The following is a 21,504-nucleotide window of genomic DNA, read 5'->3' as shown; positions in this document are numbered from 1 at the left end:
TATTAAATCAAGTTGTAAGTCATCTTTTTATATAAATGAATATATAAAAAATAAGATTCAAATAAAAATTTCGCTATAAAATAGATTCAGAAATATATTATATTAATGTCTTTAAAATATAAATTGCTCATAATTACCTCCCTTTGATAAATTATGCAAATTGAGCCTACCTTTGTGAAACATTTTATAATTATAGTCAGGTATATATTGATTGTGAGTAACTTACATAGTAGTTAATGGGACTCTATTTCACACGGTTCTGTGAAATATAGTACGTCAAATATATACCGGTACATACTATCCGCATAACACAGATAGATTTTCACTCCTCTGGAAAAAATCAACCTGTGAAATACCATGCCTGGAAACAAATTACCGGGACAAATTATCCTCAGGATAAAATATCACAGAGAAAGAAATAAACCGTTACAAACTCAGGTATCAGTAGAGTCAATGTGACATACTACATCACCAGGCAAGTCAGGTGATACAGCACTTGGGCAAGCTGAAAAATACACAGGTATAAAACAATTAACTGATGTATGTGCAGAGGTAGAATCAAGGTGACATACAACATCAGGCAAGTCAGATAATACAACACTTAGACAAGCTGGAAAACACAGGTGTATAACAGATAGCTGATGTGTAGTAATAATTAAAGTATCTTAATTATTAATACCTGAATTCCAGCCATTACTTTGTACATTACTGAATGCTGTATCTGTTACAGGATTACAGCTTGGTTCTTGTAGGTATTCAGCTATACCCAGATCTTCTAGAAGTTTGGATGCCATTAAATCAGAGAGTTCTGATGCATCTGATAACAAATCATGATCATTCAGCCAGGAACTGAGTGTAAAATCTGAAATTTTAGATTTGAATGATAGACTTTTATATCTGCAATGTTCTTGAACCTCAAAGAACTTGTTGTTGCTAACTGAATATTTTCCTGTGATTTACATTCCCTTGTCCTGCTTTTGAGATTGAACTAAGTAATTATATTAATATCTATAGTTTAAGAAAAATTAGGCCAAAAACAGAGGCAGGAATAAAATTATTCAACCTTCTTATTTCCTACTTATAAATCATACTTTTTCTACAAATAATCAGAGTAATTAATAACATTTTAAAGTAGGTTATTACTCATCAACTCTTCTTCAATAAAAAAAATATTTTGTAAATCACAGGTCTAACATATATAGCTCCATTATGCCATGAATGTTTAAAATGATTGAAGCCGCTTAAGTTCTGGATGTTTACCACAGATGCTCTAAGGGTGTTGTATGCATAATCATCAACATAAATGTGGATGGATGAACAGACTAAAGTCACATAGATGGAAGTATCTATAAAGTGTATCTAGATAAAGAATTGTAATGCATACCTGTTTAAAAGTTATAACATTTGTGAAAATAAAAAGAATGCACACATATGAAAAGAAATTTAATAAATTTAAATTACTTGGCACTGCAAATCCTCCTGTCCAATCACAGGGCGGTTTAGATATTTTATAATCCTCAAATATTACAAAGTTATATAAACAGTCTCCATCACTTTCCATACAAAACTTTATTGTTAAACTGAACGATAGCTTCTCTTCAGCTTCCAAATCTTCTATGGAATAACTGAAAATTAAATATTTACACAAATACATGTTTAATTTTTTTATCTACCGGTACTGTTTTAAAAAATCCTAAAAAATATCTATTTAATACATGTATTTTCAACAAGTATAAAGCTGAAAGATGAGATTGGTACCATTAACACTAATGCCTAATGTTGTTACTTATGAATTTCTTGCATTTATATATCAAATACATATTTGGGAGTTTTCTATATCTATCAACAGAAGTATCATTTAGAGAGAACCAGGGTCAACAAACATATTTAACAGAGTATGTACAGTATCATTAAAACAAAGTTTGATATATTTTGTAGTATAGGCTCAAATGATAAAGCAATTTTTTTCTAAATTATTTTTATATATGATGTTCTAATTTGGCATAAGAATGGTTCCTACTCAGTTTCAAAATAACAAGCTTTAATTTTTAAAAGACTGAAATCAATTATTGTATATAAATAACAAACCTCAAAATCTCAAAAAAAGAAAATGCTCTTTGTTCATATTTTTAAGACAAAATCAATTAAAAATTTGGCAGGAAATGATCAAGCTTTGAAAGCAATTTGCTCCTCAAATATTTAAGAATTTCCATCTCTAAAAATATTTTAGCAGATGCACAGTATAGGTGATTTATCTCCTTAGAAAATGTTTTACTTCTAGTTTTAGAGCATATGAATGAATATCCATATGAACTCACTCTATTTCTAAAACATGTCCAATATGAAATTGTTTCTGTATATTAAAATCTGCTTCATACAGAGAAAATTCAAACTGATATTTCTTTATACCAAGGCTAAATGTTTGGTTACATGGATCTACAGTGAGGAAGAAATGTGACTAAAAATAGTTTAGAACAAAAATAATTATTCTTATAGGAAATCATTAATGTATCAAGTTTGGCACCTATATGACATTTACAGAACTTTTAAATTGTTTTTATTTTTATAGATATAAGAAGATGTGGTATGAGTGCCAATGAGACAACTCCATCCAAGTCACAATTTTATGTTTGTATTTAGTTAATGATTGAATATAAAATTGAAAAGAACACCAAGTTATGAGAAAACACTAGCCGTTTTGGCCAGATTTGCCCAAAGTTTGAAATTTAAAACAACAATAAATATTTTCCTGTAAACAAAATACTTGGGTCTGCACAAGCCAGGCAATGGGGCTAATTATGTACCTTTAATTTATAAATATATGAAAAGAGGTCTTTTACATGACATACCTTAATTTGATTATGCTACCAAGGGATATATTGTTCTGTGTATTGAAGTTGTAATCAGACAAAGATTCATTGATGACAAGATTCTCCAGTCCAATACTTAGTTTAAGGTTACAGATATCAATCAGCACGTGGAATTCTACGGACATATCCAGTAGTGGTATGTTTAAACAACACTGTATCCCTGTACAGTAATCTGGTAACCGACATGCCAGGTTGGATGGTAGTGTTGGCAGTGATAAGTCTGCTTCACAAGCTGAAAATAAACAGCATATATCTAAGATATTTAAAAGTAGACAACAAACAGTACTGGATGTCTGTATATTGCTCAGAAAAATACATGTCTAGTTGATAATGATAAATTTTTCTCTAAAAGCTGAAAAACAGTTATCTTACATTCCACTTATGCATATCTTTTCATACCTGTTTTTAATTTGCAATTGATTTTGTTTCAAGTTTTTTTGTTTTTTTTTAATATACTTACACCCAGTATTCCATCCGTTAGTATCAGCATGATAGGCAGCCACCCGACATTGAGGACTTAGTAGATAGCCAGCTATACCTAATTCTTCCATCAATATATCAACATAATAGGACTGTAGCTGTTGTCCAAAATCTATTTTGTTTTTATCTAGCCAGGCAGCCAAGGAAAATCCTATGTACAAATTAAATAACAGTTCATTAAATGTCCTTCTGTACCATGTGATAACAGTCCTCTAATTTATAAAATATTAAGGCCTGAAATAAACCTCATTAATTTTTGCCTATCCTTAAACAGGAACCTACAGCTCCTGTATAATGTTCCTAAGTCAAATACTGATTTCAATCTGATCTTTGGTAATTCTATAATCTTATCTTATCTGTCTCAAAATTGTAACTTATGCAGAGTGTTGTTTATACAAATGGAATGGTTTCTTTCATGAGATGGGGAAGTTGATTTGATTTCATTATAAGGTCAAAGGTCATGCCTAATTAAGTCTGCCTGCATCTCACTTTAGATTTGGCTGTTAAATACAAAGGACGTTTACTCTAAAGGAATATTTTTTTTCGTAACTTGGCATTTGTCGTCTCCGAACTGTTAACATGTCAATGTAGGTCTCAAGTAATCACTTTACATCTATCCCTCAATGTTACTTAAGCTGTTCATGTTCCTCCAGGACGAAAGTATAAACTAATACAAATGGACATCCCTCATGCATCATTTAGAGTTTGGATACTTTATGGCATAAACAAAATGAACATAATGGAAATCCCAACAGTAAGGTAAACTGTGATGTTAACAGCCATAAGCATAGATGCCAACCCCCTTCTGACACAATCAGTAACAATCTATCAAATTTTCTGTAATTTTGAAAGGTTTTCAGTAATCATTCAAAAACGTGCATTTACCAAATAAATTACTGAAGAGTGGTTGCAGAGTGATGTGCATTAACATGTTTCGTTAAACATGTTATCTGTGGTATGTATTCCATTCATTAATTGTTCAGACGTTCTGGACTCGTACATTTTCATTTTGTCAAGGAGAAGTAGAGAAAGGGGGAAAGCTACTTCATAAAATGGAAGTTTGCCTCTTTGGAAGTCAGTTAGTTACCTAACGATAGGTTGATAACTCCTGAGAAACTGGAAGCATTACACTGGTGTTTTCTAAATACTGGCCCAGGCCGGAAAAGTGATGATAAAAAAACATGTTTTACAAAATTGAACGATGATGACTGGAAATCCGTTACTATTTGACTTTGACCGTAATAGCGTAGTTTTGATCGCAAAATCATACCTGTCAACCTGTGACGATGAAAATGCAGGTCATGACCTGCATTGAAGAATCAAATCTCAGGTCATAACGCGTACAAACTTTTTCGAGCTGAATTTCAGTATTTATGGTACATTTTCTTATAATGTATATCAAAGATACCAAAACATCAATGCATCATGCCATGTTCACTTGGTTAAGTCATTTTAAATCTTATTTATTATTATTTCATTACACTTTTAAAGATTATTATAAACTTGTGTATCACTGTCTTATGTCCTTTACTTTTTGTCATCATCTAAAATTTATTTTTCAAATTTATGTAATTTAAAATGAAACTACTAGCCTTTAAACATACCATGTAGAGGTATTAAATGTATGAACACTCATCTCTCCATGGACAAGGAAATTAGACTATGATAAAATATAGTAATACAGTTAAAGGAAGTATAAATGTAAAAAATAATTTTCAACTTTTTTTTAAAAATTGTATAAAGGTATAAAAATAATGAAAAGTTATTTTTCAATATGTATTTGAATTTTATATTATTATGATTTAATCTTTTTCACCCATAACACGTAAATATAAGGAATAATTTTGAATGGTGACAAATAAATAAGGGGAAGTAACTCTTAGTTGAAATATCTTTGTAAAGGAAGCAACAGGGCAATTTCTTTACGACCTAAAGCTAAGGTAATTGGTGTTAATCAACAGTGTGTTTGACACCAAAGCTGTCAAGTGAAGCCATGCACTTAATGGGTCACTTAATTTGACAGTTTACATAGCTAGATGAACTGCATGTTCATGGAAGAATTACGAATTTGCTGGTATTTCAAAGGAATATTACTTAAAGGAATATTACTTATGAAAATCAATCTCAAGGCTAAGAAATACGGGTGAAATTGGGTCATTTTCGGAATTTCCGGGTTATTTCAATGACCAGGCGGGTGATCCGGGTGATCCCTCAGAATTGTGAAAATCTCGGGTCACACCCGCAGAATCCGGGTCAGTTGACAGGTGTGGCAAAATCGAAAAATTTACGGAAAAATCGTAATGGTTGGCATCTATGCATAATGTGACCTTTATTTTCTTACCTGGAATTTCTTGATTAAAATCACACAAAGGTATTGGTAGTTTGGTATTTTCCAGTATTTTCAGGTCTAAAGCACATGGTCCATTAGCTTCATAACACACACTAATGTTCACACTGACAACAAACATCCTTTCATGAAAAAACTCATGGATTTTGTAACTAAAAAAATGAATACAATAATATAGGGTTATTGCATGAATATTGGGGAATATTGTCCTGAGTAGAATTTTATATTGTACGAGCTTGCGATAAAAATTTTAATTTGTGGGTTTTATTGGATTTCATGGATTCCAATACATATATTGCTTACTAATATATGTATTGCAATTTATTGCACGCTAACTTTTGGTTACTTTCTGTGGGAAATATTATATTGCTTTGCAATAAAAGTTATTATTGCATAGCAATATAATATTTCCCACAGAAAGTAACCAAAAGTTACAATGCAATAAATTCTAATATTGCACTAGTGCAATAAATCTTCAAATTTCATGACCTCATCAAGGACAAAATCTTAGTTTAAACCAATTTTTACTTTCAAATATTATATTGCTATAAAATAAACGGGTTATTGCATGAATATTGGCGAATATTGTTTCTCGTAGAACATATATTGCACTTGCAAGCTCGTGCAATATAAAATTCTACTCGGGACACTATTATAAGTTATATGGTTCGCTACTGACCCCCTACGGATCCATAGAGGGTTAGTAAAATCCATAGGGGGTGAGGCTGGAGGTGGAGTCCCCTATTGATTTTATTCACCCTCTATGGATCCTTAGGGGGTCAGTAGTTATCCGTATAACGAATTTATCGCACACTAGACTTTTTCGGCTGCATTTTGTTTAAAAATAAACAATGAAACACAAAAACATTAATAGATGACGTCACCATTAACGCGTCATGAACCCCCTACGGTCTCATAGGGGGTCACCATGTGACGGCGTTAAACCAATCACAACGTGATAATTTACCCGCGGTGAGATAATCCCCAATATTCATGCAATAACCCTATATTATTCTTGGGAACTCAAGTTGCAACTAGTAACTTTTATTCAATGGTTCTCTCAAAATGGTAATTGTTTGATGCACCTGTATGAAGATTTCTTAGTAGAAACTTAACTGAATACTACACAGATATTTTAAAATAGCATATCATTAAAAACAAAATTGATGTGGTATGCAAAACATGAAAAAAATCAACAGGTAATGCGAGATATTACAAACAAGTGAAACTGCGAGCTACTGCTCACTGATGATACCCCCGCCGCAAGTGGATAATATTAATAGTGTAAAAATATGCAAGTGTTCGGTAAACAGGAAGTTGTCGAGTGATGAATCTGAAAACGCATCACACGGTATAGCTGACTTATAAAAATCCTGAAACCAAATTTCAGAAATCCTTGTATTGTAGTTCCTGAGAAAAATGTGACGAAAATTTTGAACTTGGTTATCATGTGTAAAATCATACAAGTGTTCGGTAAACAGGAAGTAGTCGAGTGATGAATCTGAAAACGCATCACACGGTATAGCTGACTTATATAAATCCTGAAACCAAATTTCAGAAATCCTTGTATTGCAGTTCCTGAGAAAAATGTGACGAAAATTTTCAACTTGGCTATCATGTGTAAAATCATACAAGTGTTCGGTAAACAGGAAGTTGTTGAGTGATGAATCTGAAAACGCATCACACGGTATAGCTGACTTATATAAATCCTGAAACCAAATTTCAGAAATCCTTGTATTGTAGTTCCTGAGAAAAATGTGACGAAAATTTTCAACTTGGCTATCATGTGTAAAATCAGACAAGTGTTCGGTAAACAGGAAGTTGTCAAGTGATGAATCTGAAAACGCATCACACGGTATGGCTGACATATATAAATGTTGATACCAAATTACAGAAAGGGTGGATGTGTAGTTCCTGAGAAAAATGTGACGAAAGTTTCATGGGACGGACTGACTGACTGACGGACGGACTGACGGACGGACTGACGGACGGACGGACTGACAGACAGAGGTAAAACAGTATACCCCCCCTTTTTTAAAGCGGGGGTATAAAAATGTTTGAAATGGTTGAAAAGAATCATTAAATCTTGTATTTCATCACAAATCAATTTACCTGACTCTAACAAATCCCATCAAAGAGAAAGTTTGTATTTCCCCATAGTCAATATCCAGCATGGTTGTAGTATGTTTATAGTTCTCTACTCCAACAGTAAAGGTGTTGTGACAGGCATCCAGTACAACATAGGCATTGACAGATAATCCTAGTTTATCTACCTGTATACAACAATCTATACCTGTACAGGTATCAGACAGGTAACAGGAGATTCCAGCAGGTAAAGAAACAGATATATCTACAGAACTATTACATTCTGAAATGTTAAAAGAAATGTTCTCAACAAAGCAATTTGAAAATAGCATTTTGTAAGCCAAAAATTTAAGGATTAATTTCACATTAATTATATTATTAAACATTAGTTTTGATAACCAATATAAAGCTGTTGGGTATGTGATGCAGCAATAAAGCTAAATAATGAATAGACCGAGCAGCTAAAATTTAAATTACTTATTAGATTTGTTTATCTATTAGTCTATGCATGGTCTTTTTACTATTTATATGTAAGTAACAGTTTTAAGTGTTCTATTTATGGAACATAAAAATGTTGTAATAAAAAATAAAAGAATATTTTTGAGGACACAAATACCCTAGCTCAAGCTTAACAATTTAAAAAAGGGACATAACTATAGAACAGGAAAATTGTTTAAAATAAAATTTAAACTTACTATCCAGATTCCATCCTATATTGTTTGGAGGTTGATATCTGTCACACTGTGGATCCTTCATGTAGTCATCAATGCCAAGTTTATAGAGCAGCTGTGCAACAATAACTTCTTCTAAAGTTTCTGTATCAGCTATTAAATTCTCTGTCATCCATGTTGTTAATGAAAAATCTACCAAACAAATTTTTAAAACAATTCTACATTGAAAACTAGTAATCTTCAAAATAAGTTAAAAATATTTACTGGAAAAGGAATAAACAAATATGGAAAGATTCTATCCAGAAAAAGTACTAAAACTAGACAACACATAAGCTTGTCATGATTGCCTTGCAAAATGGTATGCATTGAGGAATCAAACCAAATGCACTGCCTTCAGTCTGTATCTACCATGGTACCCTAAATCCACTTTTTTTTTAAATGGTGTTGAACTTTTCATAGATTTCTTAAATTTTGTTTCCAAAGGGATTCAATGAACATGAAAGCTTCCCACTGGATACCTGGTGACAATACTAAGAAAGTCTGAACCTTTGTAATTAGTAAATGAAAAGAAACCTTTTGTCATATCTTGTTTCAATTTGTCAAGGGGTTACCACAAAGAAATTTTTCCACTTGCTAATCTGTATCAAATATTTAATACTTAGTACATGTATTCTAAAACAAACCGTCTAACCAACTTTGCTTGTAACACATTTTTTTTACCACCAAAAAGATTTCTATACACAATTTATGCTTAAAAGTGCCCCACTGGTGGCCATATTAGAATACACATATCAGAAACAGCAGCAGCAACATTCTTATGATCTTTTATCAATAAATATTAATAGCAATCAAAGTATATCTTACTAGTTTCACAGATCATAATCAAATTTATGTTGCAAGTCTTTAAGATAAAGGTTCAGCTACAATCAATCTTAATATTATCAAGGATCCACGAAAGTGAGATTAAAGTCAGATGAATTCTTGTAGAATAAAACGAAGCAATGTACTCATGAAATCAGCTAATTATTTAAAACTGTCACAAAATGGTATTTAAAATTGTAGATACAAAAAGAGAATATATCAGCCATCAACCTAAATTATACATATATAACTGTTACTTTTATTTTTCCCACAAGTAAAAATAAAGCTTACCTGATTGTAAGAATCCCATATTCCAGTTACATATAGGTTTAGCTAACTTAGCATTGGTTAGGATTGGTAAATTCACTATACAGTTGTCTGGGTCCTTCTCTTCCATACAAATATGGAAACTCAAATCTACCATGAACATTTTCTCACTCTTTAAGTCAAATACCGTAAGTCTAAAATAATGTACAAGAAACAATCACATTTTAACATACAATACAATATGAATAAACACGATATTGTTTTCAATGAAAGAAAATAAATTGTAATAAGGGATTTATGGGAAGCTATAGATACGAAAAGGGTACCCCTAAAATGTGTGTACTCTAAACAGTGTGCAGATATGCCCATGTCATTCTAAATCAATTATTGAAGAAATGACATTGAAGGTACAAAAATACACTCTGTGATCAAGAATCAGTAAAAGTTTTAAATAGGTCTCTCATGCAGTTCAAGAGCAGTTATGGAAATGCAAATGGTACCAAAGCAACTAAGAAAAAAATGCATAGGGGAAGACATCTTTTTAAAAATAAGTTTTTCTACCAACAATACATACTTGAGAATGATACCTCCTTGAAGTGAGAATTTGTGAGTTTCTCCCCATGTATATTTCAGGAGTGACATCTTTACATGTAGTTTCTCTATAGTTAAGGACATAGTGTATGCACAAGGATCGATATAAATCTCATACATGATGGCCTGACTAATTAACTGGACACCCATACAGCATGATAAAGCAGAACAGCTTGGTGGTATTACACAGGACAATGATGAAGGTAAGGTCAAAGTCAAATAACTACCAGTACATTCTGTAATAAAAAATAAAACAAAATTTCAAATTTATCTGAGAGAAATCTCACAGCTGCTCTTTAAAACTAACATACCGGTAAACAATAATCATTTCAAGTTTTTTTTATATCCATATTTTTGGGCATTTTTCTGTTTTCTTCCACTTATTATAGATTACAGTAACATTTTTGTATGTTCTACATTTCTCTATGTGTTTGTAATTGTTTTTTTATCATATTGTTTTTACTGAGTATCCAGATGGGAGTTAATTTGGTTTTATTGGCGGATTCAGGGGGGGGGGGGTTCCACTTTTTTTTGGGGATGATCAATGCATTTGAATGGGAGCATATAGTTAGAACCCCCTTTACTCTGGGTTTGGGATCCCCACCCCTTTTTAAAATGGCTGGATCTGCCCCTGGGTTTATATTAAAGGTTGAATTGAAGTATGATATATCACAATATTTGTTTTCAAGAAATATGAGATTCTAAGTTCACTTATTTAATATAAATTGAATAGGGAAAAAGTTTTCTTTGAGTTAAATAAAGCAGAAACATTATTAGCAGAATTTTATATTAGTTGAAGGATATCATTAAGATCCTTTAATTTCAGGAATAAAATATCAATTTTGTAATATCCATCCCCTATCCATCCTTTTTCTTGTAAATCTTTTTAACTGGTTTATAGCAGTTATATTCCGTTAAAAGATCAAATTAAACATTTTACACATCATTTAAAAATAACTGCTGTCTAATCAATATATTCTTTGATTATTAAATAATTCTACTATTCTATATTTTTTCTTTATAGTCTTAAATACATCTTTAGATAATCATGATAAAAGGTGAGGTGTTACAATTTGTTTGCAAGTACATTGAGATAAAAATTTGATTTGTCTTAAATGTTTGCATGTTGTAAAAACATGATACAAACTACCACATAATAACATTAGCAATACATACAAGACAGTAACTATATATATGTATTTTTAGCTGAACTATATCAAAAAATTTTAAAGATATTTTTTATTTTTAAGACTTGAACAAAATCACAGTTACCTTTGTCTTACATGTAAATATTGTAAAATATATATTCTACTGGAAAAAAAACTAACCGTTGATGAATTGATTGGAAGTTACATTACACGGAAAATCCAGAAGAAAATCACTCAGTCCAAGTTGCTCTAGTAAAACATTTCTAACTGCTGTAGGTAGCTGCTCAGATAAAGTTTCGTTCTGGTCTTTTAATAACCTCAACAGGGAAAATTCTTAAAATGTACAAAAAAGTAATATATTTTTTTATTTTCTTTTTATAATTTCACAAAATTCACATAACATTTCATTGCATATTTAAGATAATAACCATCATTGATAATTTTCATCCCTTTTTTACCTGCGTACAAGCTTTAGCAACCATGTAACCTCAAATTTCCAAAATATTCTGTAGAAACACCAAATACAAAATTAAAAGAATGGTGCTTTAAAACACCCAAGAGATGTGTTTATGACTATTTTTTTTTAATGCAATGAAACACAGGATTAATTTCGTACAACTATCGAAATCAAAGGAACATTTTTTTCAACCCTTGTTTGTATACAACCAGATGTGACATACTATGGTTTGTTGGTATTAGATCATATGTTAATACCTGGAATATTATATCCTGTTCCCCAATCACAGAAAACTTATGTTAATACCTGGAATATTAAATCCTGTTCCCCAATCACAGATAACTTATGTTAATACCTGGAATATTAAATCCTGTTCCCCAATCACAGAAAACATATGTTAATACCTGGAATATTAAATCCTGTTCCCCAATCACAGAAAACTTATCTTAATACCTGGAATATTAAATCCTGTTCCCCAATCACAGATAACTTATGTTAATACCTGGAATATTATATCCTGTTCCCCAATCACAGAAAACTTATGTTAATACCTGGAATATTAAATCCTGTTCCCCAATCACAGATAACTTATGTTAATACCTGGAATATTAAATCCTGTTCCCCAATCACAGATAACTTATGTTAATACCTGGAATATTAAGTCCTGTTCCCCAATCACAGAAAACTTATGTTAATACCTGGAATATTAAATCCTGTTCCCCAATCACAGAAAACATAGGTTAATACCTGGAATATTAAGTCCTGTTCCCCAATCACAGAAAACATAGGTTAATACCTGGAATATTAAGTCCTGTTCCCCAATCACAGAAAACTTATGTTAATACCTGGAATATTAAATCCTGTTCCCCAATCACAGAAAACTTATGTTAATACCTGGAATATTAAATCCTGTTCCCCAATCACAGAACACTTTAGGTAATCTGTAACCACTGAACACAGTCATGGTAAAGTAACAACTTTTCTGTGATTCAAAACAAACACTCATGTTCAGATTTATCTCATACTCCTGGTCAGTTAATATGTCCTCTATCTTGTACCTATAAGTATGAAAAGTTTATTATTTAAATAAAATTTTACATTTAAAAGACAAAATTTAATTCTTATGCCTGTTTGGCTATTCATCCCTAAGATGGCAACGGTCTATAAAATAATCCAGTTTCTAGCAGTCACAAATAAAACAGACTTGTAGATCAACAAATACATGTATTTCCTTTTGTGTATTCCATTTTCAGTGGGTTGTAATCATTTTGAATATACACTTACTAACAGAGCTTATAATATGTTTTACCTAGTTCCAAGTTAATATCCACAACTCTTCAAAGCATGAACTTTAAAGATGGTTTTATGAAATAGTCTTTTATCCACAGGAGGATATATTCTAAGTTTGCTTATGTTAATTACCTTTGAGTGCTGAACATTTGTTTACCATCTTATTTTCCAACATTAACAGTTTCATTATGTGATACATGTGTCTTCATGGATAATTCATCTCAACTAAAAATTTTCATTATTTAACGATAGAGTAAATGCCAAAGAAAGAATCCACACCGATTATAATAAAATTGTCTCACTTACTCTAATCTTATAACATTCATTAGGTATTTCTTTTCTTGAATACCTATGAGCAAAAAAGAAAAAGACATCAAATCTTTAGAAACTCAACCACTACAACATATTATAAGTAAAAGTTAGTACTTTTTACAAAACTTTATCTTCTAAACGGTCATATTGATATTAATAAATGACTGCTACCAGATTTAACCACAATCAGAACTCAACCAATCAAAAAACTTGATTTTGTGTTTCAAACACAAACTATGTACTCCACGAATTTGTTTTATGACCATAGGCCATATATTGGTTAGATGATTTGTTTTGATCCATCAAAGTATTTTTGAGGGATTAATTCTTTAAGTTAATTCAAACCTGTAGCAAGCTATGGCTCGTATCAAATTAATATTCAATCTTTAAAAAAGACAGAAATTTCATTCACATATTAAAACTATTAGAAGTCCTTTTTTTCTCTAAAAATCAATTATGAATTCAGAAGAATACACATAATAAAGATAGTAATAAGTAAATTGAATGATCAGCTCTTACCCCAGTGATAATCAAAAAGATCAATCTGTTCAGTTAACTTCTCAATACCAAACTTCAGGTAGTGATTACAGGTATCTATCTCTACAAAGGCTGAAAATGACTTCTCCAGAAATCCAACATCCATACAACATTTCACAGCAGTACATGTATCCTCTAGAACACATACAGCTGTATTTGGTACAGGTGGTAATGACAAGGCCTGGTCACATTCTAAAGGAAAGAAAAAAATACAAGAATTATAATCCAACCACCATACAACATTTCACAGCAGTACATGTATGCTCTAGTACACACACAGCTGTATTTAGTAAAGCTGGCAATGACAAGGCCTGGTCACATTCTAAAATGAACAAAAATACAAAGTTTTATATCTAAGTATGGGTAATTATGATTTTATTACACTACTTCTAAAGAAAACATGAAATCTGAGGTTCCATATATATCAATTACAGAAGAACAAGTATAGCAGACATTTAAACCTAGAGCAAACTAGAAAATTCTGCAAAGTCGCCAGAAGTGGTGTTATATATGTTGCTTTTTAATATGTATCAATTTCAGAATATATGGCAGACTAGAGATGTAATTTACACTAGGAATAACTACAAAAGCTAAATATACCCAGGAACTATCTAACAAATGATTTTCAAATCTGAGAATCTTGTAAAAAGTCTCCTCTAATGGTATTATCACTATATCAAGAAAATTCTATCTACCCAAATATTGCTCCCCTGAATTTCCCCTGACATGGTGAGAAATAATGGGTTATAGTACTACCTGATGATTTGGTGTAGAGGTCACTAGTGTAATTTTACATGGACAATAGATCCAGTAATAAATTAGTTACCAGATTTCCATCCCTGATGATTTGGTGTGTAGTCCTCTGTTGTAATGTTGCATGGATCATCACTCAGGTAACTTGATATACCCAAATCTTCCATCAGTTTCTGTATAAAAGGTTCAGTCAAGGTGTTAATTTCCTCCCCAGCATCAGTCACATACTTCTCCAGAGAAAAGTCTATAATAATTCAAATAATTATCATTTTCATTTCTGTATGAAATGACAATTCATAAATCGTGTCAAATTTATTACTTATAATTTACTTATTTAAAAACCTCTTGAAATGAAATTTGAAAATCTAAACAAAAATTTTGCTGTCTCCCAATTTTGATTATGTTTTTTAAGGAGACAATCTTGATCAATGATAATTAGCAGATCAGAATCCATATCATTTGTGATCCCATTTTCATCTCTTGACTAATGGGTTAGTGTAAACAAGAACAGATTTGAACTTGTTTGGAACTTTTGAGTTATATTCCTCGTTCTGTATATCAGAATCAAAGTGCTTATCAGAATCAAAATGGTCATGGATAGGATGTACATGATGTATAGAATGTTATGAGCAATGCACTATATTTTGTGTAGCAAAAAAGGTAGTGATAAGTCTTGGAAGATTTAGATATCAAGTCAGTCCCATAAGGTTTTGATTGCATTTCATGCAATCTTTTCCTAATTATAAAAATCCATATCATTTGCAAAAATAGTCTTATGATTGACAAATTCAACAGTTAGGAATTGGTATCACATGCCATTTGCAAACTAACCTGGAAAAGAGAAGTTGGCTTCCCAATTACAAAGTATTTTAGGTACCAGAGCATCTTTAAACAGGACAATCTCATACAGGCAAGGTTCATTGGACTCAAAACAAATACTCAGGTTCAAGTCAACACGGAATTTTCTCTGTATTTGTAAATCCTCTATCTTATAACTGTAAAAAATAATTCATTTTCAATTTTACAAGATTTCCACTCATTCTCTTGCAGTTCATTCATGTTGCCTGAAGGAAAGGAGTATAACTGATACTACAATCTGCAACTAGTACTACTACTACTAACACACAACTTCAAACATGTTTTCTATAGTATCTAATTGCTTGATCTAATTCCCAGAGAAGCAGTTATCCATAAAGTTGTGTCAGTGCAATAACTTTATTCACATTTGCAATAATATATAATGCATTTTCTTAATAAATGTTATCTTGGGCAAGAAAATAAATTTCAAAAATGCTTCCTCAAGAAAAAAAAAATCACTGAAGATCTACAGAATCTATTTCGCTTGGCTTTATAAGGTTTTTCATTCTTTATTTTTTGCATTGAAACTATTGCATGACCTTAAAATGAAAATATTTATTAAATCATTACAAATAAGAATGTGTCTATAGCTCATGGATGCACTGTCATTTTCTATGTTCAGTGGACTGTGAAATTGGGATCAATGCTCTAATTTGGCACTTAAATTAGAAAGATCATATCATAAGGAATATGTTTATGAAGTTTCATGTTGATTGGACATAATTTCATCAAAAACTTCCTTGACAAAAACTGTAACCTGAAGTGGGCACTATCATTTTCTATGTTCAGTGGACAGTGAAATTGGGATGAAAACTCTTAATTTTGCATTAACATTAGAAAGATCATAGGTAAGGGAACAGGTATATAGGTACTAAGTTTCAAGTTGACCAAAAACTTTCACCAAAAACTTTAACCTGTAGCAGGACAAAAGCACAGAAGAAGGAATGAACAGACTCTGTCTGAAAAACATGATGCCCTATGTGGGGTATACAAAAAGGCTGAACCCATAGAATAGTGCACTTACCTAATTCTTATGACCCCTTTCAGGTTGAAATACTCAGTAGTTCCTGAAAAGAAAGAATTTATAGCTAAACATAAATGTTTTCATTGTTGACCTAAAAACTGGTTATCATACAGAATGTTCCGGTATGAAAGATAAAATATACTTGGTTCTTTTTTTCATGCAAGTTATGCAACAATAAAAAAAAACTGCAAAATTCAAAAAATACTTTTACAATCATTACAATTTTAATTAATAACATTTCAAATATTATTATTTTCTAATCATGAGTAAACAGATTCTTTACCAAACTGATAATCTGTCAAACTTATAGGATCCAGCTTCAGTTTTTCTATTCCAAGTTTGAATGTGTTGTCACATGTGTTCAGATCAATATAGGCGTGGAATGAACGATGTAAGAAATCCACATCTATACAGCAATCCACAGCTGTACAGTGAGATGGCATGTAACAGGAGGCTGGAATGATCAGTTCCTGTAAAGTAACACTGAATGGACATTCTGAAAATAAATTTATTGTATAGCATGAAACATATCCAACAGATCATCACAGAGTTAAAATTCAATACTCTTTGATATTGAAACAAGAGGCTGTCACAACGACAGCAAACCGGATTTATTAATATTTATTTGTGTCCTGGCAATATCACAAGAACCATTACTGATGAATGGTGAAAGTGAAAATCGTCAATATCAAATTTGACCTCCATTTTGTCATCAGTATCAACATGTTAAAATTTGAAATTTGAAAAGCTAAGATTGAATGATTCATGAGTAAATGCAACAACGTGAATGGAAACGCCATTTCACAATCTTTCAAGAACCATAACTCCTGAACGGTAAAAGTCAAAATCGTCATTATTGAACTTGACCTCTAATTTGCCATCAGTAACAACATATAAAAATTTCAAAAGCTTTGGTTGAATGGTTCATGAGAAAATGCACGGACACGACTGGAAACACCATTTTTCAATCTTTCAAGAACCATAACTCCTGAAGGTAAAAGTCAAAATCGTCATTATTGAACTTGACCTCTATTTTGTCATATTAAAATTTTAAAAGCTTTGGTTGAACGGTTCATGAGTTAATGCACGGACAACATTTGATTGCTGCCCGCCCGCCCACCAGCCGTACATCCCCAAATCAATAACCGACATTTTTGTCACAAAAATCCGGTTAAAAAGTGTGTCTACAACTTCAAATTATCTTTTTCTTCAGGGGCACAAACCTAAAATCTTGTGCAATATAAAAACTAATCATGACAATATTTTTGCAATAACTCTTTAATATAATATGGTCAACATGATGCTGCATCTACAGCTTGTTGGCCTTGGAAACATACACCCACACCTTTGTAAGATATTGACAAATAATTCCACACCTTGTAGGTATTGCAAAAACTCACAAGTTATGCCAAACAGGAACTTACAACCCACACAATCTTAAAATTGCCTTCACAGTACAACTTAACATTATAAAGTACAAGGATGTTTAACAATCAATCCTGAATACAAAATCTAAGAAGTATGCTGATAGAATTTGCAAGGGTGACTGGCTCTGAATAAATAGCTTATATGATAAAACTCAACACATTTTAAAAGTTTAAGACAAAATATCAAAACATTCCTCAATACAGAAACTGAGTAATGTTTTACCAAACATTGTTATTTATGTATTATTGTCATTTTGTTTATTTTCTTTGGTTACATCTTCTAACATCAGACTCGGACTTCTCTTGAATTGAATTTTAAATGTGCGTATTGTTTTGCATTTACTTTTCTACATTGGCTAGAGGTATAGGGGGAGGTTTGAGATCTCATAAACATGTTTAACCCCGCCGCATTTTTGCGCCTGTCCCAAGTCAGGAGCCTCTGGCCTTTGTTAGTCTTGTATTTTTTTAATTTTAGTTTCTTGTGTACAATTTGGAAATTAGTATGGCGTTCATTATCACTGAACTAGTATATATTTGTTTAGGGGCCAGCTGAAGGACGCCCCTGGGTGCGGGAATGTCTCGCTACATTGAAGACCTGTTAGTGACCTTCTGCTGTTGTTTTTTCTATGGTCGGGTTGTTGTCTCTTTGACACATTCCCCATTTCCATTCTCAATTTTATTCAATGCTCATATGATATAATAGCAATTTAATGTGTCATTAAAAGGTAGCAAATGCCTGCCAGATCTGAAAATGTATATTATGCAACATTACAAAACTAAAGATCTAATATAAAATCATTTCTTGATATAGAAGCTCAGCAATATGTAATGAATTTTATGGACTGAGATGAAACAATGGAAAAAGCTGATTGCCTTGTACAACCTACTCCATGATTAAGATAAAACTATAAGCCAAAACAAGTTTTTCAAGGGGTTCCAATGCTTTTTTAGCATATGGTGTCTGCTTCTGGTCATTAATTCAAAATCTTTCACATATTCTAAAATTACCATTTTTCCAACCATTGATAGATGGACTATACACAGGGCTTGATCTCTGACATGGAGTATCTTGAAGTAAGCCCCCTATTCCTAACTCTTCTATCAGTTTAGTAGCCATTAACTCAGTCAGATGATCTTTGCTGGGCAGAGATAACTGGTTTATGTAAGACTGCAAGGAGAAATCTGCAAAATAAAATGGAAAATATGTTGGACTATTTAAAGATAATTTGGACATTAAAATTGTTATATGTCAATTAGCTTTAAAAAATACATCTTTCATAGCAAAAGTTGACCCTACCACTAATGTAATGGCAGGTTTTAGTGAATTCATCATTTATCTAATATTATGCTTTGATGCCAACTTGCTAGATTTTTTTTCAATCTGCTTTACTATTAGGTTTAAGCATTCAATGTTTTACCTTTAATATCAAATCCTGTGTTCCAGTCACACTGTGTTCTGAGTAGTGATGTATCTTTCATCACTGCAGATTGATAAAGGATTGTCTGGTCATCTAATTGTATTGTAACATTGAGGTTTACTCTGAATTCATTCATATCTTCTGTATTGTCTATGGTATAACTGGAAAAAGGAAAGAAACTAGAGGCTCTCAAGAGCCTGTATCATTCACCTGATTCTACTTTTTTTTAGGTTTTTGAAATCATATAAAAAGAAAAAATTTGGCTACAAAGTAACAACACTTGGCCAGCACCTCATTAAGAAAGGAACATTTATGCTATGTTTGCTTTCATTCAATTCAGTGGTTCTCTAAAAGAAGACATTTGTTTGTATTTCCCATAGGGTCCTATGTTAAACCAAGTCCCCTGCTGGAAGCCACCTTGGTTGATGGATCAGAGACAAAGTAACAACACTTGGTCAGCTTGTCATAAGGAACATTCATGCTATGTTTGACTTCATTCCATTCAGTGGTTCTCTAATAGAAGACATTTGTATGTATTTCCCATTGGGTCCTATGTTAAACTAAGCCCCCCGATGGCGGCCATCTTGTATGATGGATCGGCTACAAAGTAACAACACTTGGTCAGCACCTTATAAGGAACATTCATGCCAAGTTTGGTTTCATTCCATTCAGTGGTTCTCTAAAAGAAGTCATTTGTATGCATTTCCCATTGGGTTCAATGTTAAACTAAGTCCCCTGCTGGCGGCCATCTTGGATGATGGATCGGCTACAAAGTATCAACACTTGGTCAGCACCTTATAAGGAACATTCATGCCATGTTTGGTTTTATTCCATTCAGTGGTTCTCTAGAAGAAGTTCAAAATGTAAAAAGTTAACGACGACGACGGACAACGACAGACGACGGACAACGACAGACGACGGACGCCAAGTGATGAGAAAAGCTCACTTGGTCCTTCAGACCAGGTGAGCTAAAAATCAGTTGTGTCATGACTGCAAGTTAAACCTGTTCCATCATTTATAACATTCCATTTTTCATATTCATATTGCAAATCAAACAAGAGGATTGCAATCACACATAGCAATATCATTTCGTAAAGATCCATTTACCATATGGAGTAAAACAACCACTGTTTTCCCCCTATAGCCTTTATTAAAATGTCACTTTTCCAAACAAATGTGCAGAATTTATCTTATTTTGTTTTTAATGTTGCTTTTGTCAGATACAATTTTACTCGAACTTACACATTATTTGTCGGCGTTTTTCTGTATAAAACTAGCGGTTGATCATCGCTGTCATGAATAATAATGATGAAAATATATTATGAGATCGTTCATTAGGATACTTTGGTAAAAAGGTTTGCAACGTTATTTTTTTATTTTCTTTCAAGTCGAAGGTCCCATGCCATTGTCCGTTGGCCGTAGCTAGTAACCAAGTCGAAAGTCCGACTGCAAAAGTGAAAGGTCACAGACCTCGGACCACCGCTAATTGAACACCTGCCTCCAAATTGAAAAGATACAAAAATTCGTCTGATATTTAAAATTGCGTCAACAGCTGACAGTTGAACTTATTTTAATAGACTACTGACGTAGTTGACTACATATTGACGACAAACAATATTCCTACGACTTTTGCCATTTGGGAAATCTAAACTACTTGTCTTTAGAAATTTTTGGCGACTAAATATTTCACACATTTGTTATCTAACATCTTAGCCAAAAGTTCAGGTGATAATAAAACTACGCAAGGATTCCTAATGTGCTCTACTTCCTATGTGCAAACTTTTGGGTGATTCGACGATCATTTAAGGTTTTTCTGGACATTTTTTTTGTAATCCAGAATTAAAAGTATGAAAAAACTGTCCAATTAGTTATAAATAACCTAATATCCAGCTAGATAATAACAATGATCAACAATGGCACGTATTTCAGCATTTATTGGGTAGATCACAAATCTAGGGTGCTCGCATAAGGCAGCTTAACTGCCTAAAAATGTGCAGAATTTATCTTTTGTTTCAAATAAAAGAATACTTGGCACAAGTTCACCTATCCAAATTTCACCCCTGTTTTGCTGTTTACAAGCTTTGGAAAACACGTTACCTCAAGTTGCA

The 21,504-nt window shown here is 32.2% G+C and overlaps 1 protein-coding gene across 1 annotated transcript in view; it reads right to left on the bottom strand.

The window, feature by feature from the left end:
- The window catches only part of LOC139489433 (uncharacterized), a 175,655-nt gene that overhangs the window by 145,913 nt on the left and 8,238 nt on the right, over positions 1–21,504 (bottom strand). Inside the window, exons 9-28 of the mRNA XM_071275756.1 lie at positions 19,397–19,557; positions 18,987–19,160; positions 16,835–17,047; positions 16,552–16,594; positions 15,501–15,664; positions 14,743–14,913; positions 14,147–14,238; positions 13,899–14,097; positions 13,374–13,416; positions 12,672–12,835; positions 11,501–11,653; positions 10,156–10,408; positions 9,606–9,775; positions 8,478–8,645; positions 7,810–8,065; positions 5,692–5,849; positions 3,331–3,501; positions 2,850–3,102; positions 1,462–1,625; positions 680–862 (exon numbers count right to left, since the gene is read on the bottom strand). Coding sequence (XP_071131857.1) covers positions 680–862; positions 1,462–1,625; positions 2,850–3,102; positions 3,331–3,501; positions 5,692–5,849; positions 7,810–8,065; positions 8,478–8,645; positions 9,606–9,775; positions 10,156–10,408; positions 11,501–11,653; positions 12,672–12,835; positions 13,374–13,416; positions 13,899–14,097; positions 14,147–14,238; positions 14,743–14,913; positions 15,501–15,664; positions 16,552–16,594; positions 16,835–17,047; positions 18,987–19,160; positions 19,397–19,557 — 3,353 coding nt within the window. The remainder of the gene's footprint in view (positions 1–679; positions 863–1,461; positions 1,626–2,849; positions 3,103–3,330; positions 3,502–5,691; positions 5,850–7,809; positions 8,066–8,477; positions 8,646–9,605; positions 9,776–10,155; positions 10,409–11,500; positions 11,654–12,671; positions 12,836–13,373; positions 13,417–13,898; positions 14,098–14,146; positions 14,239–14,742; positions 14,914–15,500; positions 15,665–16,551; positions 16,595–16,834; positions 17,048–18,986; positions 19,161–19,396; positions 19,558–21,504) is intronic.

This window comes from Mytilus edulis, chromosome 9 (assembly GCF_963676685.1).
Source record: "Mytilus edulis chromosome 9, xbMytEdul2.2, whole genome shotgun sequence".
In the NCBI taxonomy this organism is placed as follows: Eukaryota; Metazoa; Mollusca; class Bivalvia; order Mytilida; family Mytilidae; genus Mytilus; species Mytilus edulis.
The sequence above is the reverse complement of the archived record's forward strand: the minus strand, read 5'-3'. Positions and strand labels throughout refer to the sequence as shown.